Source organism: Saccopteryx leptura, chromosome 13 (genome assembly GCF_036850995.1).
Source record: "Saccopteryx leptura isolate mSacLep1 chromosome 13, mSacLep1_pri_phased_curated, whole genome shotgun sequence".
NCBI classification, from domain to species: domain Eukaryota; kingdom Metazoa; phylum Chordata; class Mammalia; order Chiroptera; family Emballonuridae; genus Saccopteryx; species Saccopteryx leptura.
The window spans coordinates 27,626,844-27,647,476 of NC_089515.1; the positions used below are offsets into that span (position 1 = coordinate 27,626,844).

Sequence of the window (20,633 nt, forward strand, 5' to 3'; positions counted from 1 at the left end):
AGGAACTCCTTGTAAAGATCCAAGCTGTTCAGAGGGTTCCATCATCCTTGGGGTTTGTATTCAATCAACCCGGATGAACAAAGTGGTAGCAAGAAGCCCACAGTATCACGATCAGCTGTGAGACTCTGATCCTCGCCATCTGCCCAGGGGACCCCTTCCCATCGTTCAGCAGGTAGAACCTAGTGTGCCAGCCTGGTTTCAGCTACAAGGAACACGTGGAAGGTCAAGACAGATGGCTGTTGCTCACATGGGGTACATACTCTGGGTCTCTGCCTGGACAGATATTTCTTTCTTAGTATTATACAACAGTGGCTGGCACGGAATTTCTAGCAGACTGGCATTGGTCCTCAGACCTGCGGTTGAAAAACACTGTTAGACGTTTTCCTATGGACTAGGGCTCTCAATTCCTGGTTTATGCTTCAGAGCTTTAGTTCAGGGCACTCTGTCGTCATCTCAGGCAGCGTATGGAAGTGACAGGTACTGTGCATGTGTTATGTGTGTGTCTCATGGGTGTCAACAGCGCCCCACTTGACTGATTTATGCTTCAGAGCTTTAGTTCAGGGCACCCTGTCGTCATCTCAGGCAGCATGTGGAAGTGACAAGCACCGTGCGTGTGTTATGTGTGTGTCTCGTGGATGTAAACAGCGCCCCACTTGACTCCTCACGGCAGTCCACCGCATTGCTAACCCAGACACAGAGACTCGAGTGTCGTGATGAAAGCAGGCAGGGAGGCACATCTGAGGGGCCTGCTGCGGGGAGGGTGGTTCTTCAGCTCCCTCCCCACCACACTGTGTGTTTGAACACACCCGTCATTAAGTTGTCCCTCAGTCTCTTTTTCCGTGATCTCGTGATCTCCGTATCCTGTTAAACCGCCCTCCGGTGCTCCTCCAGCTGGGCCTTTCATTACTGTTCCCTCGACTCCACAAGGCCTCCTATCACTCCTCTGTTCTGAGGTTGTGACAGGAATGGACTGGCAGTCACTGCGTGCCGTCTCCACCCACCCACATTGTATCCAGGAATTGAATGTCTAACCTGGGTTGTCACTGAGCATCTTATTTTGTGTCTTTTAAACCATAGTTTCTTCTCTGTTGATTCCCCCTCTCCCCTGCGCCTTCTGCTAAAGGCTCTTCGTGTGTATTTTCCTCCCCACAGTCACCAAAGGCTTTGTGTACAGCTCCTTCCTGAAGCCGTACAACGCGCGGCGCAGCCACTCGGACGTGTCCGTGGGCAGCCACTCCTCCACGGAGTCCGAGCACAGTGGCTCCTCCCCCAGGGGCCCCCCGCAGAACAGCAACAGCACCTTGACCTTCAACCCCAGCAGCATGGCTGTGTCTTTTACCTCGGGGCCTTGCCAGAAGCAGCTTCAAGATACATCTTCATTGAGGGAACTTGACCAAGAAACTCTCAGCGCTTCCTTAAACACGGGCAGTTCGGAGATTGGTCCTCCCAGCTGCCTGGCAGTCCCGCACCCCACCTCCCAGGCCAGGTCCTGGGACTGCGCAGATGTGGCCCGAGACAGTGACCAGCCTGCCCCCACCCTGAGGAGCTCCCGAAACCCCAGGCATCCAGAAGTGGCCAGTTGCTCCGTACCAGAGCGAGACGGGCAGGGTACAGACCTCGGGAAAGGAGGTGCAAGAACAGCTCCGTCTCTGGACGACAAAAACGAGGATGCAGAGAGCAGTGAGGCAGAAGGCAGCCAGGTGAGCGCGCCTGCTCCCATGCAGAACAGGTGGTGGGCGTGTTGAGGGTGCATGAAATGCTTCCAGGGGTGGAGGGGGGGTGGCGCTGGGGGCTTGCCAGGACCCGGGGTGTGGTCTGCAGATGGGCTCACAGACGACGTTGTAAAGCACACGTGGAAACTCACTATGGGGAGTGTGGTCACCTCAGCGCCTCGGGGCCCCTTCTGTGTCTGACTCCTCCCGGGCTGTTTCTGAGCCCCTTCTCCGTGTCATTGGGCATTTACAAGGTGTGATGATGAAACCTTTTCCCACTCTTCTAATCAACTAATTCCCTAGTTGTATCAAGTCTCCTGTTCAACCCATTATTTAGTTTTTATTCAAGTACTGTATTTTTCGGTCTAGATTTTAGAAATAAAATTCTGGCTCTGTTTCAGTTTTTCCCACTTCTTTTGTGCCCGCATGTTTCAGAGCCACTCTCATGTCCCCAGCTGAGGAGCCCCTGGCTCGCTGCCCAGTGCCCCTGCTCAGTCCCGCAGCAGGGAGCTGCATGTCTGTTTCACAGCATTTGTCTGGGAGCTCGTCTCCGGTGGGGGTGGCCTTTGCTGAAGGACTCGGTCATGCCCTGGGCCGTGGAGGCGGTTGCCTTTGCCAAGCTCTGGGTTCCAGAAGGCCAGCTGTCCCAGTCTCTGAGCCCAGACGTGCCCGCTGTGCTCCTGGGCGCTGCAGCAGAGCGCGGTGCCGCGGCTTCTCTGCTGGTTCCGTTACTGCCCACAGCCCGGGCAGACCCAGGTCTGCACCTGCCGGGGGACAGCTTTCCTAGATGAGTTGAGGGACAAATGGCCCTTTCCTAGATTCTGACTTTGTACGGGGAGCTCAGTCTGTCCTCATCGGCTCCTGCCCCTGACCGGGTCCTACAACCCCAATCTATGCCCAGTGGTCTCGTGGCTTCCCCCAATCACTGAGTACCACCCTCTCTTCACCTTATATCTTTGCTGTTGGCACCAGATTATCCTTTTTAGCTTTGAGGTTAGTTGTGTGTGTTTTTTTCTTAAGTTCTTGAAATTCGGAATTTCTGTATTTGGAGAACAGAAGGGTATCCTAAGATCTCATCCATCTTCCATGTTGACTGAGGTTTCCTTCTACCCTTCAAGGCAACAATGCTGTGAATTTTGATTTTCTTTGACTTTGTCCTGTCCATTATGGTAACCACCAGCTATATGTAGGTAACGATAACATTTCAGTTAAAATGAAATAAAAATAAAAAATTAAGTTCCTCGCCTGACCTGTGGTGGTGCAGTGGATCAAGTGTCGGCCTGGAATGCTGAGGTCGCCGGTTCAAAACCTGGCCTTTCCTGGTTAAGGCACGTATGGGAATTGATGTTTCCTGCTCCTCCCCTTCTTCTCTCTCTCTCTCTCACTCTATCTCTCTCTCCCCCCCTCTAAAAATGAATAAAATCTTAAAATAAAAAAAGAATAAAACACCCCACAACCAAATTCCTCTGTCTTACTAGCCATATTTCAAGTGTTCCATAGCCACATGTGGCTAGGGGGGCCACCTTGTGGGAAGGGACAGATGTAGACCAGCCCCATTGCTGCAGGAAGTTCTGTGGGACAGCGGCCCTCCAAGCAGTTTCCCATTGCCTAACTCGTCTTTCCTCCCTCACACAGGTCTACTTTGCTGTCTATACCTTCAAAGCGCGGAACCCAAATGAGCTGAGTGTGTCAGCCAATCAGAGACTGAAGATCCTGGACTTTAAAGATGTTACAGGAAACACAGAATGGTGGTTAGCCGAAGTTAATGGGAGGAAGGGCTATGTTCCATCCAATTATATTCGCAAAGCTGAGTACACCTGAAACTGTTCTGCTGCCCACTCGACCTTGCCGCCCTCACTCCCTCTGCTGAGGGGTCTGGTGGCCCACGGGGCCCCTGCTCCAGAGACATAGGCCCTGTCCGCATCGCTTAGCCATGCCACGGGGGCACAGACACATCTTGTTCTCCTCAACTGGGTTCCCAACCTTGATTCTTACTAGAATTTCTGGAATTTGCAATGAACCCTAGGGCTTGAAAATAATTTTGTGACCATGAGAAGAGCAGCAAGCCCTGAGGTTTAGCCGGTGGAACTGAGGGATTTCCAGTGAAGGTTGGCACGCCGTGCATGCTGGGAGCTATGCAACAGCATTAGAAGGTGTTGCCGGTGGTTGCACTGAGTTTGGATGGCCCCATGCTCCACAATCACCTAACGGAAACCGACTTGGATGAAAATTTCTCCGGAAACCCTTTTAGATTGTGCCTTTGTCTGTAGCAAGGAGTTTGCTGAGATTGTACCAGTTCTGGTGTTTTAAAGTTTCAGTATCTTGCATATATTCACACGTATGTGCCTATCCCGATTTCTAAAAGTCCTGAAAACCCTACCACATATAATCATTTTCTTGTCTCACTGCGTTTTCAGATTGGTTATGCATTCAGCTTTCTGTCTGCTTTTGAAAGTGTTTAGTGTCTTTATTTTCCTTCAACCTTTATCTAAAGGTTGTCGTTTCTTTTAGGTGTAGTCATTTATACCTTCTGACTGTCAACTCTGCTTCATATAGTCTGTGTGTGTAATCTCTCTGGCCTGCTTTTCTGCAGCCCAAAAACTAGTAGGTTTTCCTGGAAGAACAGGTTCAGAGCTTGGTCACTGCATCGGAAGGGCTCGCTCTGCAGTGAGTGGGGGCCAGTCCAGCTGGTGGAAGACTGGGTACCATTCTCCATCCGAGCTCACGACTGTCCACAGACACAAAAAACTAACACGTGTCTTATTTGAATTAGGATAAGCAGTCCCAAAAGTAGCTTATCCTAGACTGGGAAATAAGCATTTCCTCTTTTACCTCTAACCTCCAAGCTTCAGAGACCACAGTCTAAGCCAGAAACATTTTAAAGTGCCTGATCGTACCTTTCTCCGGCCTCAGGAAGACATTTGCTAATCCTCACACTAAGACTCTCCCCCTGAAGATTTTATCTGAGCAGGGCTCTTACTTAAGCTCTGCCCCAGATACAAAGCCTACCTTGGAACAGGAAACTATGAATTTTGTCTTAAGAAGGGAATTAATAGCCTTACAGCCCCTGCTCTTCTAAGCGCACCTTCGGCCTAAAGATCCTTATGAATTGGGAGGTAGCTGTGGACTCCGAGCCCCTGTGTGCAGGCAGGTCAGTCAGAAGGCAGCAATGTGAGCCTCTTGTGAATAGTGTTTATATTTAGAGGTGTTTCTATTGAAGTAGTAATTTTATAAATAAAAGCATTTCTAAGGGCTGTGAGTGTGTTTTCTTAACTTCTATGTTTAACTCATCCATCCTCTCCGGTTTCCAAGGGTACCTTCCTGGTAGTTAAATGATGCCCAAATTCCAGAAGATGGGAGTGGCGAACTGAAGAAATTCAGGTCAAAAATTCATTTGTCAAATATAATATGAAGGGGATTACTGTATATTCAAGATGTCTATACTATAGGCGATTGCTTTTTTTTGTTTTATACTCTAAAATCCTGGCAGAACAGAAGAGCTGAATTCCTAAAAGGTTAGTATTTCCTGATACCTGAACTGTGGAAACGAATGCACGCAGGCGTCCCCAAACTGCGGGCCGCATGTGGCCCCCTGAGGCCATTTATCCAGCCCCCGCCGCACTCCCGGAAGGGGCACCTCTTTCATTGGTGGTCAGTGAGAGGAGCACTGTATGTGGCGGCCCTCCAACGGTCTGAGGGACAGTGAACTGGCCCCCTGTGTAAAAAGTTTGGGGACATCTGCGAGGTTAGATGGGCCTTATGGCAGTAGCTCCGGCACGATTGGGAGTGGGAGAGGCCGCAGAGCAGGGGTGCTGGCAGAGGCGGGGTTGAGGGCAACGCACGGTGACAGGCAATCACATGATCTTGATAAGGGACAGAACTAATGGCTGAATAGGTAGACTGGGAAAGAAACTTATAGGTCAGCTCTTTCACTTTATGGATTAGGAAAATGGGGTCCATCGACATTGTGACTTGCTCGCATCATGCTGATGAATCCTGAATTTAAACTCGGGCCTCAGGCCCTCAAGCTGAGTTTTTACACCTTATTCTAGAGCCAGACTATCATGACTTAAGACACTTAAGAGCTTTGTGACCTTGGCAACTTACCTAACCATGCTTCTGTTTCCTCATCTACAGTGGAGATAGTGATACTATCCACCTGTGGAGTTAGGATGGTATGAGTTAGCTCATGGAGAGTGCTAGAACATAGTCTGATGCACAGTAAACGGTATTGGAGAGCCTTGTGGTCCAAGCAAGGAATTTAGATTTGATGAATCTGGTAGTAAACTAGGTTCTTCAGTGGCTTGCCTGTGTTAGGAAAGATAAAGGTAACAGGATAGTTTAGAGAACGGAGGAAGATCAAAGGCAAGAAAATCTAATTACTGGAGAACTGATTTGGGCAAAAGATAGCTAAGAATAAATGGAAAAGAGCATCCTGCGAAGCATATGAAATTGAAGAAATGATGGGCTCGATGGCAAAAGCGAGGTCACTGGGATAGGGGCACGTGTACAAAACGATGGATTTTGTTTTAAAACGCCAGGTGTTCATTTGCCCCTCGGGTGTGGGCTTCAGATCAGCAGCATCTCCATCAGGTGGCCTGGGCGCCGGCTGGGAACGCAGGCCCCACCCACCTCGCTAGGTCCCCAGGGGGTTGTATGTTATTAAAGTGTGAGAAGCGTCTGGGCGATGTTTTTAATGGCACTTTCTACTGCCAGAAAAGTCGGAGTTACAAAAACTAAGGAAGGAAAAGGGTGTCAGATGTTTCAGACACAACAGGAGGAAGTGTTACTGAAGCAAATTTCCAAATCCGGTTCGCTGGCTTGCTTCCTCTCCCGAGTTTTCTCCCCTTCCTGTCTGGGAGCGGCTTCAGTGTGCTCTAATCCCAGAGTCCCGGGGAACGGGTGGGGCTCGGGGAAATCTAACCGTCATCTGTAAAGTGGAGATTTCTGGCCTCTCGGGATTATTGCAGACGATGTCTGCAAATTTTTGTGCGCTCTGAGCTCTAGAAGTACAAGGTTTTAATAAGGATTGAATTTTGTGTCACCCTGTTTTAATTGTGAAGCTGAGACTGTTTGAGTGGGTTTTGTTTCAGGGTCAGCAATGTAAACAGGCCCTGAAAGAACACCACTGTGCTCTGAACTCTGTTTCACTTGCAGAACTTTAGGCTTGAGGACCGAGAAACTGGCCGATTTACAGACAGCCTTCTAAACCCCTGGTCACCGAACGCTACTCACAGGGTTAAAGCCTCTCCTCTGTTAGTGTGTCGCGTTGACATGTTAACTGTTCACCTTTGCTAGTGCTGCACTCACTAGTGCCACAGAGCAGGGTAATGACCTCCGACCTGGGCCCTGCGTTATCTCACTGACCCCACGGACACTTCTTGCCATTATTAGTGAGGACCAATATTCATGTTTTGCACGTATCGAAAACGGAGTTTTCCCCAGCTAACTGCGGGGTTGGCCTGGCCAGCCACACAGGGCTATCCATGTCATACCACCACTCAGAGGTGCCCCTCGAGGAGCGCGGAGTGGCCTTAGCGCCTTCCCAGGGGGAAGTTCGGGTGGGTGGCGGTGGGAGGGAGCGGGCGGGCGCTGACTGGGCAGTGGCAGGGTGTTTCAGAAACATTCACTGGATGCTGGCAGGCACCCGCGGGACCCCGCCCCTGACTCCGCAGGACCGTGTCAGGACCTGTGCTCCCCCACCCCCGGCCAGGCGGCGCATCCCAGGACCCCAGGAGGAGTCGAGCTCCAAGCCTTTCCCACAGCGGCACCTCCTCAGCTCCAAGATCAGGGAAGCTGACAATGAGAGACTCCCGACCTGTCCCAGCCTCTTCTGATCATAGGACACACCATGACTCACTTTAACCAGGGACAGCCTTTCAGGTAAGATCGAAAAAAGATTTACCTCCAAATATGACCTGGCCGAATAAGATCTTTGCTATTTGAGAGAAAGATAACAGATATGAGATAAGCATTGGAACGCACTTTTGGCTGGGCTTACTGATGGCGTGATCCTCTACAGATTCAGAAATTACCACAAATTCGTGGCCTAAAATGGCTTGATAATCTCTCCATCACCATACCCTTAATCACATCAGCAAAGTCCTTTTGCCATGTAGGGTTTTGAGGATTAGGACATAGACATCTTTGGGGACCATTTTATCCACCACGGGAATAAAGTCACAACATTTTTTAGACCAATGTCTTTTTGAGAACAGAAACGACCGACACCAGACTATACCAGTGTTTCCGGAACAGAGGTCAGTGAACCTCTTCTGTAAAAGGCCAGACAGCACGTGTTTTGGTCCTTGCTGTCCATTCACCCTCTCACCACTCCTCCACTGTAACACAGAAGCGGGCGTAGATAACACAGAAACAACTGATCGTGGCTCTGTTCCCAAAAAACTTTATTTACAAAAACAAGACAGATGTGGTTCTTGAGCCACACACCTACTTTAGATCCACCTAATACAAAAGGATTCTGGTCAGCCATTAACACTGAAGTCAAGTGTGCAGAAATTAAACCTTTCGAAGAAGGAAAATGAAATGCCTGCCAAAGTGTAATTGCTTTACAGATAAATGTAAATAAAAGTAAATGGGTAACTGGCTAACTAATAAATGTATCAGGCATATATTTATAGGACTAGGAGGTGTCTTTATGATGTAAACCCTGACAAACCAGGTCACAATTTAGCAGCACATGGGTGCTCAGTAATAAAGAAGCCAGCCGGCAAGGGTGTTAGCACCACGTATGGGGAGAGACTTCTGTGTCCAGAGGTACAACCAGTGGACAACTTGACAATCTCTACAGATGGATACCAACAGAGTTCTTGCCCAGAGAGAACAAGTAGCTATGGGCTTAAGCAGCAGGTGAATATACCACAGATGGCTGCTTCAACAGAGCCCAGCGTTCCCAGTGGACACCCAAGAGCAGAATAACCAAATGGCTGTCATGGCAACTATCCAAGAGGTTACCAATATGTGACCAAGACCTTGATTATTAGAAATGAAGGGAGCTCTGGGTCCTGGCTGGGTATCTCAGTGGATAAAGCATCATCCTGGTGCACTGAGGTCTTGTGTTTGATCCCTGGGGCTCAGGGCACGTATGAGAAGCAACCACTGAGTGCACAACTCAATGGAACACCTAGGTGGAATAGTGAGTTGATACTTCTCTCTCTCTCTCCCTCTCTCAAATCCATGATAAAATAAAACTAGTAAGAACCAAAATAGTCTTGTCATTTTTCTTTTCTTCCTGTAACTCTTATTTTTATGCTTAATTTTACCTAGAGGAAATACTGCCTTACATCCCTCCACTTCTCTTTCTTTTTTCTACTTCTTCCCTAACTAGTTGCTTTCTCACTGTAACAGTTACCGTAAATTATACAGCATAACCAATAAAAAAGGAATATTATGAAAATGGAGTGCTTCTAATTCTTTTATGCATTTTTACAATCTTTTTTACATGTATCTTAGAACAGTGTGAAGCCTTTTAGAAACAGTTTAGTGTCTCATCTGTGTAGAAGATTAAATTCATGCTTATAGTTGAACATGGTCTTTGCTAACTAAATCTAAATTGTAAAAGTTTTAGAGACCTCGATGTTAATGTTTGTACCATAGTGTTTGCTGATTGTAAATAAAGATGTGATCAGTATACATTTGTGTTTAAACATATTCTCATCCCATTACCTAAATGAAACAAATTTCTTCAGAAGGTATTTCCAAAGGCACTTTTACAAAACTCACCTGCAAAAAACTGAGGTCTGATTGGTATTTATTCTTCCTGTTTGTATCGATGTGTCAGTGTGGAGTTACTTTGTTTTATTCAACTCTGTTGCTGCAATCTTGGCTTACATTTTTCCCAGTGAACTTTTTAAAGATTTTTTGAACATTCAGAAATATGTATGTACTTGCTATATTCTAGCCACTGGAGATAGAAAAAAATAAGTAAGAAATGATTCTTATTTTCAGGATGCTCACAGCTTAGTGAGGGACACCCAAGCAGAGAATTATCCGACAATGTAACAAATGCAATAAGAGCAAGTTAGCTGGGGCATATTTTTTAGTTATAAACAACAGTTCCCAACTCTGCTGAACTTAAGCAGAAAGGAAGTTCTCAAATGATAGTAGGCATCTCACTAATGCTAGGAGAGCGAGAAAGCCAGATTTGAGTGTTTAAAGCTAGCAGTGATGCTCAGCGTCATATTGAGTGTCACTGGACCTGGCTGCTAGAACCACCACCACTGCCACCCCTGGACAATAGATGTGACTGTCAAGACTGCCATCGCCTTCCCCGTAACGGATTTCCCTGCCTCTGTGTTACCAGCACCTGAATCAAAATCTGGCACTAGCACATCTGATTAATGGAACCTAGTCACATGGCTGCCCCCCTGGGCTCCCACCAATGATCTTAAATTAGGAAAGTCCCCAAATGGAGAACTGAGGTTCAGGTGCCAAGCTACTCAAAAGATTGCAAATCCACTACAGCACTGAAGCTAGCTTGGGGCATAAGAGGAGAGGGAGTCTCAGGAGAAGATGACCTCCTAGCTGAGTCTTAATGAATTGGAGATAGCCAGAGCACAGTCAGAGTATTCCAGCAGACAGGATAGATAAGCAAAGTGCTAGAATCAAAAGGTAACAGTGTGTGTGTGTGCACGCGCGTGTGTGAACCTAAAAGCATTTTAATGTTGCTGGAGCTTAACGTGAGATACAGGAGTTAGAAGCAATGAGATTAGGTTGGATGTCGGGGAGCTTTATTAAACCATACTAAGGAATTTTATACCTTTACTCTGGATTGCCACTGAAGGAGGGGTTCAAGCAGAAGAGTTACCGGTCAGTTCTGCATATTTGAACCCTGAGATCTCCGGGTGGATGGATTTGAGAAAAGCAATACAGGAAGTAGGGATACTGGTGCCATCAGTGCAGGTTAGATGTGATGAGAACCTGAATGATGGCAGAAGTGATGGGGGCAGAGAAACAAAACTGGAAGGGCCCAATGACTGATGTGGTTGGAAAAGGGAAGGTTAAGAGTAGTGGGAAGAAACACTGCTGTGAAGGAGGGGTCAACAAGGCAACACGGCTGTCTCCAACTTGACCTAGGTCAAGGGGAGGAATCGCCTGCGGAAATTTGTAAACCACAGGCTGGCTCTTGCATAGGATTGTGGTCTAAAGTCACACTAACTATAGAGTTTGAGACTCCTTAGAGGAAAATTATTTTTATTTTTATTTATTTATTCATTTTAGAGGAGAGAGAGAGAGAGAGAGAGAGAGAAAGGGGGGAGGAGCAGGAAGCATCAACTCCCATATGTGCCTTGACCAGGCAAGCCCAGGGTTTTGAACCAGTGACCTCAGCATTCCAGGTCGACACTTTATCCACTGCGCCACCACAGGTCAGGCTCCTTAGAGGAGAATTTAATTCAAAAAAGTTCTGGGAAATGTCCCCAAGTGACAGGCAGGCACTTTCACAGTTCTTAGCACAGCTCAGGTTCAACTGAGACCTCAAGAGTGTTTATGGACAAAATGCTAAGGAGAGTGAGCAGCTCGCTGTAAAACTTCAGAAGGCACACAAGGAGATAAAGCACCATGAAAGACAACCAGTGGAAACCTCCCTGAAACCTAAACAGTAACCAGAGAAATAGAAATTAAAACCTCATTGAGATACCAATTCATACTCATCGGATTGACAAGATGTTTTAAAATTGGCATTGCTAATATATGCATGTGCACAGGTGCATAGCCCCCATTCCTGCATTATACTCGAAGGAAGTCTTGCACATGTAGCTCAGAAATGATATACTAGAATGTTCATAACAGTATTGTTCATCATTGGGAAAAAACCCTAGAAGTAACCCTACTGCTGACCAACATTAAAATAGAAAAACTGACGTGTTCACACACTGCTATACTTCAGAGCAGTGCGAATGAACTAACCCCTCGCTAGGCATCAACATGGATAAATCTCAAAAGTAATACTGAACAAAAGTCATAGAAGAATGCTTGCAGTATGAGTCAGGCCATTTGCATAAGTTTCTTAAAAGATACACATTGTTTAAAGACACATACAAAGTGGTAAACCTAAAATGGAAAGCAAGGGGATAATTATCACAAAATTCAGGAGAGTGGTTACCTCCGGGGGGTGAGCAGCAAGCTAGCAGAGAGGTAGGATCCATGTGGGAGCATCAGGGAGTTCTAATGTAGCTGATAATATTCATTGCCTAACTTCGTAGTGGGCACATGGGTGTTCATGTACGATCCTTCTACACACACTTCTCTACGTATGATACAGTTCCCAAAAACAAAATTAAAAAAGGAATGATTTTTCTAGTCCTTTTCTGAGCCATGGGACCGTCTGTCAGAGAGCGGTGCTGTTCACATTTTCAATGCCAGCTTCTTTGGCCATAAAATAAAATGGGCCAGGTTTCTCCAGCAGTTCCTCAGGGCTGCCATACTCTACGATCTTCCCGTTGTCTAGGACCATTACTCTGAAACAAAGGAGAAGGAAGTGCAGGTCTTAGACAGCAGCATGTCAAATCTTGGCATTTGTAAGAATAGCCAGCACTACGTGGTGGTACATCTATTCCTACAAGGCTACAAAAACCATATGTAATGTTGAACAAAAGAATCAAGAAATAGAGGAATACCTGCAGTATGAACCAATTTACATAAGTTTTTTTTTTTTTTTTTTTTTTTGTATTTTTCTGAAGCTGGAAACGGGGAGAGACAGTCAGACAGACTCCCGCATGCGCCCGACCGGGATCCACCCGGCATGCCCACCAGGGGCGACGCTCTGCCCACCAGGGGGCGTCGCTCTGCTGAGACCAGAGCCACTCCAACGCCTGGGGCAGAGGCCAAGGAGCCATCCCCAGCGCCCGGGCCATCTTTGCTCCAATGGAGCCTTGGCTGCGGGAGGGGAAGAGAGAGACAGAGAGGAAGGGGGGGTGGAGAAGCAAATGGGCACTTCTCCTATGTGCCCTGGCCGGGAATTGAACCCGGGTCCCCCGCACGCCAGGCCGACGCTCTACCGCTGAGCCAACCGGCCAGGGCCCATAAGTTTTTTTTTTTTGAAAGATACACATGATTTAAGGGAGCCTATCCTACCCAGTTTCTGAGATCACTGACATTACCCCATTTCGAATGCCATCCGTCAGAGGAACTGAAGGCAGTTTACAGGGGTAGCAGCCGAGATCTTTGGTTGGGAAGCTCTGTAGCCAGCGTCTGCTCTCCTCGTTTAAGCCTCCACCTTCCTATATGCAGTTATAATGCTCCACAGCTTTCCATTGTTCCCTCTTCTAGGCAGTTCCCTTAACCCTGTTGGCTTTCATTAGCTTGATATGTAATATTGGGCAAATTACTTGAAATCTCTCGGCCTCCGTTTCCTCCTCAGTAAAATGATGGCGGTTATCTCCTGTGCTGTAAGAGAGCTCACCGCTGTTTCTATTACTGCTGACAAAGGTTAAGCGGGGTCTGTCAAGCTCTTGCCCCCTACTCACTTGTCGCTGTCCATGATGGTGTGCAGCCTGTGGGCAATGGTGAGTGTCGTGCAATGGGAGAACTCCTTTTGGATGGTTATCTGGATGAGGTGATCTGTCTCAAGATCTACTGCAGCCGTGGCCTCATCCATGACCAGAATCTTGGATTTCCGAAGCAGAGCCCTGGCCAGGCACAGCAGCTGCCTCTGCCCGACGCTGCAGCCAATGGAAGAAACCAAGCATTAGCCCCCAAGAACCAAGGAATAGCCTGGGAAGGGATGTGGGCCGATCAGATCAGACATTGAAAACCCACACTCCTAACTCCGCCCAGAATGCCTTCGCCTCGTCCCCTCCCTGTTCCTTGTTGTCATGGGCAATGTTTGCCAAACTTCCCCAGTTCATTAGAAGGCCCACCACAAGCACTTCATTAACAAATTTATTATTTATTTATTTATTTATTTATTTATTGTAATTTTTCCGAAGTTGGAAACGGGGAGGCAGTCAGACAGACTCCCGCATGCGCCCACCAGGGGGCGATGCTCTGCCCATCTGGGGCATCACTCTGCGCAATCAGAGCCATTCTAGCGCCTGAGGCAGAGGCCATGGAGGCATCCTCAGCGTCCCGGCAAACTTTGCTCCAATGGAGCCTTGGCTGCGGGAGGGGAAGAGAGAGACAGAGACGAAGGAGAGGGGGAGGGGTGGAGAAGCAGATGGGCGCTTCTCCTGTGTGCCCTGGCCGGGAATTGAACCTGGGACTCCCGCACGCCAGGCCAACGCTCTACCACTGAGCCAACAGGCCAGGGCCAACAAATTTATTTTTTTATTGATTGATTTTAGAGAGACAGAGAGAGGAAGGAAGAGAGAAGAAAAGGGAACCAAGCATTCATTTGTTGTTCCACTTAGCTGTGCATTCATTGGTTGCTTCCTGTACGTGCCCTGACCGGGGATTGAACCTGCAACCCTGGCATGTCGGGACAACACTCTAATTGACTGAGCTAACCAGCCAGGGCCCACAAGTACTTATTGTAAAATTTCATATTTGTGGGCCCCACACTACTTAATCAGAATGGGGAGGAGCCAAGGAATGTTTATTTTTAATAGCAGCCCAGTGGTTTTCATGTTTAACAAGTTTGGAAAACACTAGCCCAGGAATAGTGCTTTGTATCTGGCTACAGTGGTAACGCAGAACACCAACAACAATTGCAAAATAAGATGGATGCCCCAAGTTCATCTCAGCTGTGTTTGACCTGATACCATTAAGATAAGGTGACATGGCACCAGAATGCCTCAGTGGCATTTCTTAGCAGCCTTCGCAAATCCACTCATTATTTTAATGTGTAATGCTAGTCTCAAGGCCAATTGTTCGTTCAAGGCCTTCTGCCTTGATTAGAGACGTAGCTCTCTAATGAACGCGATGTCTTGGTGTGAGATGCAATGTAAGTGAAACTTGAATATGCCCGTGAAATGCAAATCACTTTAATTTGTGAAAAGCCGGTAATGAAGGCTGGACCTCTCGCTTACATAAAGAAGCTTTGGGAAATGATGTGGAGGAAATATTCAGTAGGTCGCTAATTGTTCTTTCCTGCTGTGGCCATTAGGGAACATATTAAACAGAGGGTGGCTAGACTAAAAGTTCTGCAGTTCTCTGGGAGAAAATTTGTGTAGGAGATGAGAAGTCACCCAAGATGAACTTCCAGTTTTTCTCTGTACTAGAAAAGCAGAGGCAGCTAACTGCAAACCTATGTCCTTACTGTGTCCCAAACTGCTGCCTGGCTCGGCCGGGTTTCCTATCCCAGGCTGCGGCCGGGCCCCAGTTCGGCTCTTGGCTGCTGTCTCTCCTCTCCGAGATGATTGAGCTCTGATCTCTGATCACTCATCAGAGAAATGTAAGTTTCAACACCCCCAAAGCAGGTCTAAAATCGAAGCACTGTTAATACCATTTAAATGGCTCCCAGCACGGACAGAGGAGGATGGTGAGATTTTTGTTCTTACAAACCAGATCCTGCCAGAGCATCCCACATGGCCCCACACGTCTGCAACATTTACTGCATAGTGTGCACGGGCTCTGTCTTCTCCATTATGCCGTAAGTGCTAGGAGGCCAGGGGTGTGTCTGTGTGGTTTCTCTCTGTTTCTGCAGTCCCTGCATAAATGCTCCTGTAGTAAATGCTCAATGTATATTTGTCTGCTGAATGTCTGAATGGTCTATTTCATAGGACTGAAGGCCCACTGGCCCTGCTAGTTCCTAGCTCCGTTGCTGAGGGAAAACAAACATGGCAGACTTCCATTCCAAAGCTTCCAAGTGTTCTCTGGGGCCACACACTGAAATCACCTTGGGCCCCTGATTCAGTTGGTCTGGGGTGCAGCCTGAGCATTGAGATTTTTTTATTTATTTATTTTTTGTATTTTTCTGAAGCTGGAAACGGGGAGAGACAGTCAGACAGACTCCCGCATGCACCCGACCAGGATCCACCCAGCACGCCCACCAGGGGCGATGCTCTGCCCACCAGGGGGCGATGCTCTGCCCCTCCGGGGCATCACTCTGCCGCGACCAGAGCCACTCTAGCACCTGGGGCAGAGGCCAAGGAGCCATCCCCAGCGCCCGGGCCATCTTTGCTCCAATGGAGCCTTGGCTGCAGGAGGGGAAGAGAGAGACAGAGAGGAAGGAGGGGAGGGGTGGAGAAGCAAATGGGCGCTTCTCCTGTGTGCCCTGGCTGGGAATCGAACCCGGGTCCCCCACACGCCAGGCCGATGCTCTACCGCTGAGCCAACCGGCCAGAGCTGAGATTTTTTTTAATTGATTGATTTTAAAGGCTCTGGTTGGTTGATTTTAGAAAGACAGAGAGAGAAAGGGGGGGGGGAGCATTCATTTATTGTTCCACTTAGTTAGTTGTGCATTCATTGGTCGCTTCCCATGTGTGCCTCGCCATGGATCAAACCTGCAACCTTGGTGTTTTGGGATGGTGCTCTAACCAACTGAGCTAACCGGCCAGGGCCAAGATTTGTGGGGGTTTTTTTTGTTTTTTTTTTTAAGATTCCTGAGTGATTCTAGTGTGCAGCCTCGTTACAGATCAAAGTGCTTCTCAAACTGTAATATACACAAAAATCACCTGCAACTCTTACTAAAATGCAGATTCAGGTCAGGAGCCTGAGATTCTGCACTTAAACAAGTTCGCAGGTGGAGCTGCTGATGCACTGAGTTCCTGACCACCCTCCATTAATGAGCTCCACCTGCTGGTGGTCCGGCCCCCGACACCGCTCTGAAGGCTGAACAGCAGCAAGAACTACCTCTGAGCAGTGGGCTTTGGCTGAGGGCTGACCAGGGTGTGGAGGAGAAAATGCAGTTGTCATAGGGAAAATGCCAGGCCAACCTATTAACTGACAGGTTAGAGCGTAGTGAAGGCCAGAAATGTCAACAGATATAGAAAATCTTTGCAAAGGTAACAAGAATGGTGATGCTGAGAGTCCCTCTGCCGGTTGAAGGGGTTTCAGGTACCCGGGGGTTCTGAGGACACCATGTCCCCGTCATCCACATGCCCTTTAGACAGTGCTGCTCAAACTGGGATGGCCCCAGCCCCCACTGGGGGTCCTCGGGAACTCCCCGTCCAGTCTACGCCTCATCCCCGTGGAATCAGACTTCCTGGGGCCTGACCAGGCGGCAGGACTGTCCGTCCTGACTGCAGTGAGCTCAGAGGGAACCCCCACAGTGGCGGACCTGTGAGCTTGCTGGTGTAGTGTCTCGTGAGGGCACACGGACCAGCAAAGGTTCTCAAGAATGACCATGTACATTCACACCTACTCTCTCCTGTCTCGTTCACAGTGGGTTCATGTTACGCATTAGGAATTAGACCTGAGGAGTGACGATTCTGGGATGCCAGGCACCCTCTAGCACAAAGAGCCTCTCCCTGCCTGTGGGGGAAGTGGGTTAGGAAACTTTACCTAAGGTTGTCACCGGCCTCTGCAAGTTCGTGGCACAAACCAAGCGGCAGGTTGGCTACAAAGGATTTGAGGTGAGCCAGCTCCAGGGCCTTCCAAATCTCCTCATCTGAGTAGCTGTTGAAAGGGTCTAGATTCATTCTCAGGCTTCCAGAGAACAGGATGGGATCCTGCAAGTCAAGGGAGGAAGAGGCTAATGGGGCTGATGACAGAAAGGGACCAGCAGCACTCTGTGGCCAGAGAGAGTGGAAGGTGGTCAGCGGGCGAGCTTTTTTTTTTTTTTTTTTTTTTTTTTTTTTTTTGTATTTTTCTGAAGCTGGAAACAGGGAGAGACAGTCAGACAGACTCCCCCATGCGCCCAACCGGGATCCACCGGCACGCCCACCAGGGGCGAAGCTCTGCCCCTCCAGGGCGTCGCCCTGCCGCGACCAGAGCCACTCTAGCGCCTGGGGCAGAGGCCAAGGAGCCATCCCCAGTGCCCGGTCATGTTTGCTCCAATGGAGCCTTGGCTGCGGGAGGGGAAGAGAGAGACAGAGAGGAAGGAGGAGGGGGGGGGGGTGGAGAAGCAAATGGGCGCTTCTCCTATGGGCCCTGGCCGGGAATCGAACCCGGGTCCCCCGCACGCCAGGCCGACGCTCTACCGCTGAGCCAACCGGCCAGGGCCAGCGGGCGAGCTTTTGTAAGGGTTCCCACAGCAGGCTCAGCACGGCGGCCAGCAGAGAGCTAAGCCCGATTCAGACGGGTCCTTGGTTTGTCTTTGTTTCTCTTGTTTTGTTTTTCATTCTGAGATTCATGTATGGATTTCCCAAAATTGCCTCAGCGCCTCTTTAAAAGGTGAAATGAACATCCCACACTCCCAAATAAGTCTTACGGTGTGGAGATGGAGGGATCAGGGGTGGTACAGTCACAGCGGAAGAATTTATTACGCCTTTGAGGAGGCTGGAGAAGAGAACGCTGAGCGGAGTGAGCGCCAGCCAAACCAAAACCACCCCCAGAGACGCGGCTGCAGTGAGCGGAGGAGGGATGTTCTAATGAGCGCCCACGTGCCACCAAGAGGCCTCCGGCGCAGTCCTGGTTTGGTGGGGTCCGGAGAGGAAGCCGAGGGGAAGCCTTTCTTGCTGATGCACTGAGCGTTGGCTTGCTGGCAGAAACCTGCAGCACACTCCCTGCCCTATCTTTTAACCACATCAAATGGGGAATATAAAGCTTAATGGTTTCAAGCTTCATCGGGAAAACTGCTAATGCTGATTGCAAAGGGTCCTGCAAACCATGCTGGGCTGTAGAAATGCTAATCAGCTGCTTTATTTGACTTCTGTTGTGTTGCTGCCACCTACTGGCTAGATACTGGTAGTCACATAAGCATCTAACCAAAAACAACAACAAAACGCCGCAGAATTATTTTTTTTTTTAAGTTTTGGAAACAGTGTGTCTCGGGAACTGCTCGGGTACCCTGGGTAGACTGCAGAACTGACACTGCCAATTGACTCTACACCAAGAAGGAGATGCGTACGTTTCCTGCCCCAGTCTCCCGCTGAGTGTGACAGCAGGCTTTGGAGCTCACCTGGGGGATGATGGTCAGTTTCTCTCGGAGGTCGTGGAGCCCAATGGAAGCAATATCTACCCCGTCGATGAGGATCTGGCCACCAGCAGCCTCGAGGATTCTGAAGAGGCTGCTCGTCAGGGATGACTTCCCAGCTCCTGTCCTGCCCACCACACCAATCTGGAAAGAGGGCCTTTGCAGGTTAGTTCGCCACGTAATTCTTAATGGGTAAGAATTTAGCCTGGGGCAGTCCAAATCACAGGCGGAAAGAGGCAGAGATTGGCCACTTCATCTCTAAGATGTTAAACTGATTTTGATTTGAGTGGGGGAAAAAAGGGCCCAAATGTCAGACAAACATGGCGGTCCTCTCCCACCTCCTAAATTGTTGCTTGCTGAGAACTACAGTGACATTTGGGCATGGTCACATCAACAGCTCTTATCATAATTATTATTGGAAATTATAGTTTATTTTCAAGTCCTTTTTTAGAAATGAGAAGAGAAGGAGCGGGCTTGCCATCAGCTGAGAGCCCCACCCTGACCTGGACCTCAGCATCCTTACCCAAACATCAGACCCCAAATTTTCAGAGAACAAGAACACTAAACGGGAGTGCAGGACTTTGCAAACCAGAAGGAGAACTAGGCCATTCTCTGTGTAGGGAGAACCTCCAGGCCGCTGTTCTCACCAGTTCTCTCCCGGGCCACATGCTTCTTGACTCCCTCTCTCCGTGCCCTCGGCCCTTTCAGGAAATCAACCCTGCTCAGCTCCTGGAGAAGCCAGGTGGGCAAGGAGGCAGGGAAGGGCTGAGCAGAAAGCATTACAGCTTCAGTAAGTCTGTTTGATCCCATGTGGATATCCTGCCCTCTAGTGGCCACACTGTGTCCTTACATTTCTCCGGTAAAGGCAGTGCCCTGAATCTGTCACTCTGCTTGAATGATGAAAGCCCAGAATGATGAAAGCTGCTTACCACGTCTGTGTCCAACTGTCCTCTCATCACAAGGACTCACACCCAGGCCTCTCTTCAGCTCCACCTACCTTTTCCTGGCTCCTGATGTCACAAGTGATCCCTTTCAGTACCAGATCCAGCTCAGGCCGGTACCGTACTTGGTAGTTGTTAAACCGAATCTCCCCTTTGCTAGGCCAACCAGCCGGAGGTCTCTTATCAGTCACCCAGGGTGCCTGGCAAGGAGACAGAAGGAGAAGTGCTTTACCTGTCAACTCGCTGAACAGTCCCCATGGGACTCATGTCGCAGAGCAGTAGGGGGGTAGTAGTGTCCCAGCCACCTGCAGGCACCTGAATGAAATAGACTGAACTACACTGGGATTCCAGAGGTTCCTACCTTATTCAATCAAAGAAACCCTACCCCACAAGTCTGCTCCGCGGATCTCCAGAATGAAGCCACCCTTTCACTTGGTACATTCCAAGACCTGACTTCTCCCAAACCATTCCCTAGTCTAAGTTTCAAGAAATTAAGTCATTTGAGTTAGAACAAGGGGACCTTTTGGAGAATATTTCTAAGCCCCACGTGTAGTGGCTAGCGCAGGTGAAGATGCTCTCTCTAAGGGAGTCACACCCTTTTCTTTGTCTCTGCGTTTCTCTAATGCCCTCTCACCTCGTTTTCCACGTTTATGTACTCATTTATTCGCTCAACAGCCACGATGTTGGTCTCAATTTCCGATGTCATCCTCACCAGCCAGTTAAGCGTTTGTGTGATCTACAGAAAAAGCAGAAGACTCATGATCATCTCAGGCTCAGAAACCAATGCCATGCGCCAACCACAAGGTCCATCCAGCGCCTCCTTTGCACCCAGCATTCTGCCGAGCTCTATGAGAAAGCAAGGGAAGCACAGGCACCATGTTCACCTCCCTGTGGGAGGAAACGAGACCAGTGCAGTGAATGACGGGAGGACAACAAGTGCTCAACTCGGAGGGGCTCACATGAGAGGCAATGTGAGCTTCGGGCGGCTTGGGGCGGCGGCTGGGG

General features: G+C 48.9%; 2 protein-coding genes across 3 annotated transcripts in view; one reads left to right on the forward strand and one right to left on the reverse strand.

Moving 5' to 3' along the window:
* DNMBP (dynamin binding protein) overlaps positions 1-4,963 on the forward strand; it is a 119,418-nt gene extending 114,455 nt beyond the window's left edge. For both annotated transcript variants that reach the window (XM_066355536.1, XM_066355537.1), the window contains 2 exons: positions 1,153-1,700; positions 3,348-4,963. In XM_066355536.1, the coding sequence (XP_066211633.1) occupies positions 1,153-1,700; positions 3,348-3,533 (734 nt within the window). In that variant the 3' untranslated portion in view covers positions 3,534-4,963. The remainder of the gene's footprint in view (positions 1-1,152; positions 1,701-3,347) is intronic.
* Positions 4,964-8,102: 3,139 nt separating this feature from the next.
* Positions 8,103-20,633, reverse strand: part of ABCC2 (ATP binding cassette subfamily C member 2) — an 87,835-nt gene continuing 75,304 nt past the window's right edge. Inside the window, exons 27-32 of the mRNA XM_066355538.1 lie at positions 20,263-20,364; positions 19,685-19,828; positions 18,673-18,831; positions 17,115-17,281; positions 13,199-13,393; positions 8,103-12,190 (exon numbers count right to left, since the gene is read on the reverse strand). Coding sequence (XP_066211635.1) covers positions 12,061-12,190; positions 13,199-13,393; positions 17,115-17,281; positions 18,673-18,831; positions 19,685-19,828; positions 20,263-20,364 — 897 coding nt within the window. The 3' untranslated portion in view covers positions 8,103-12,060. The remainder of the gene's footprint in view (positions 12,191-13,198; positions 13,394-17,114; positions 17,282-18,672; positions 18,832-19,684; positions 19,829-20,262; positions 20,365-20,633) is intronic.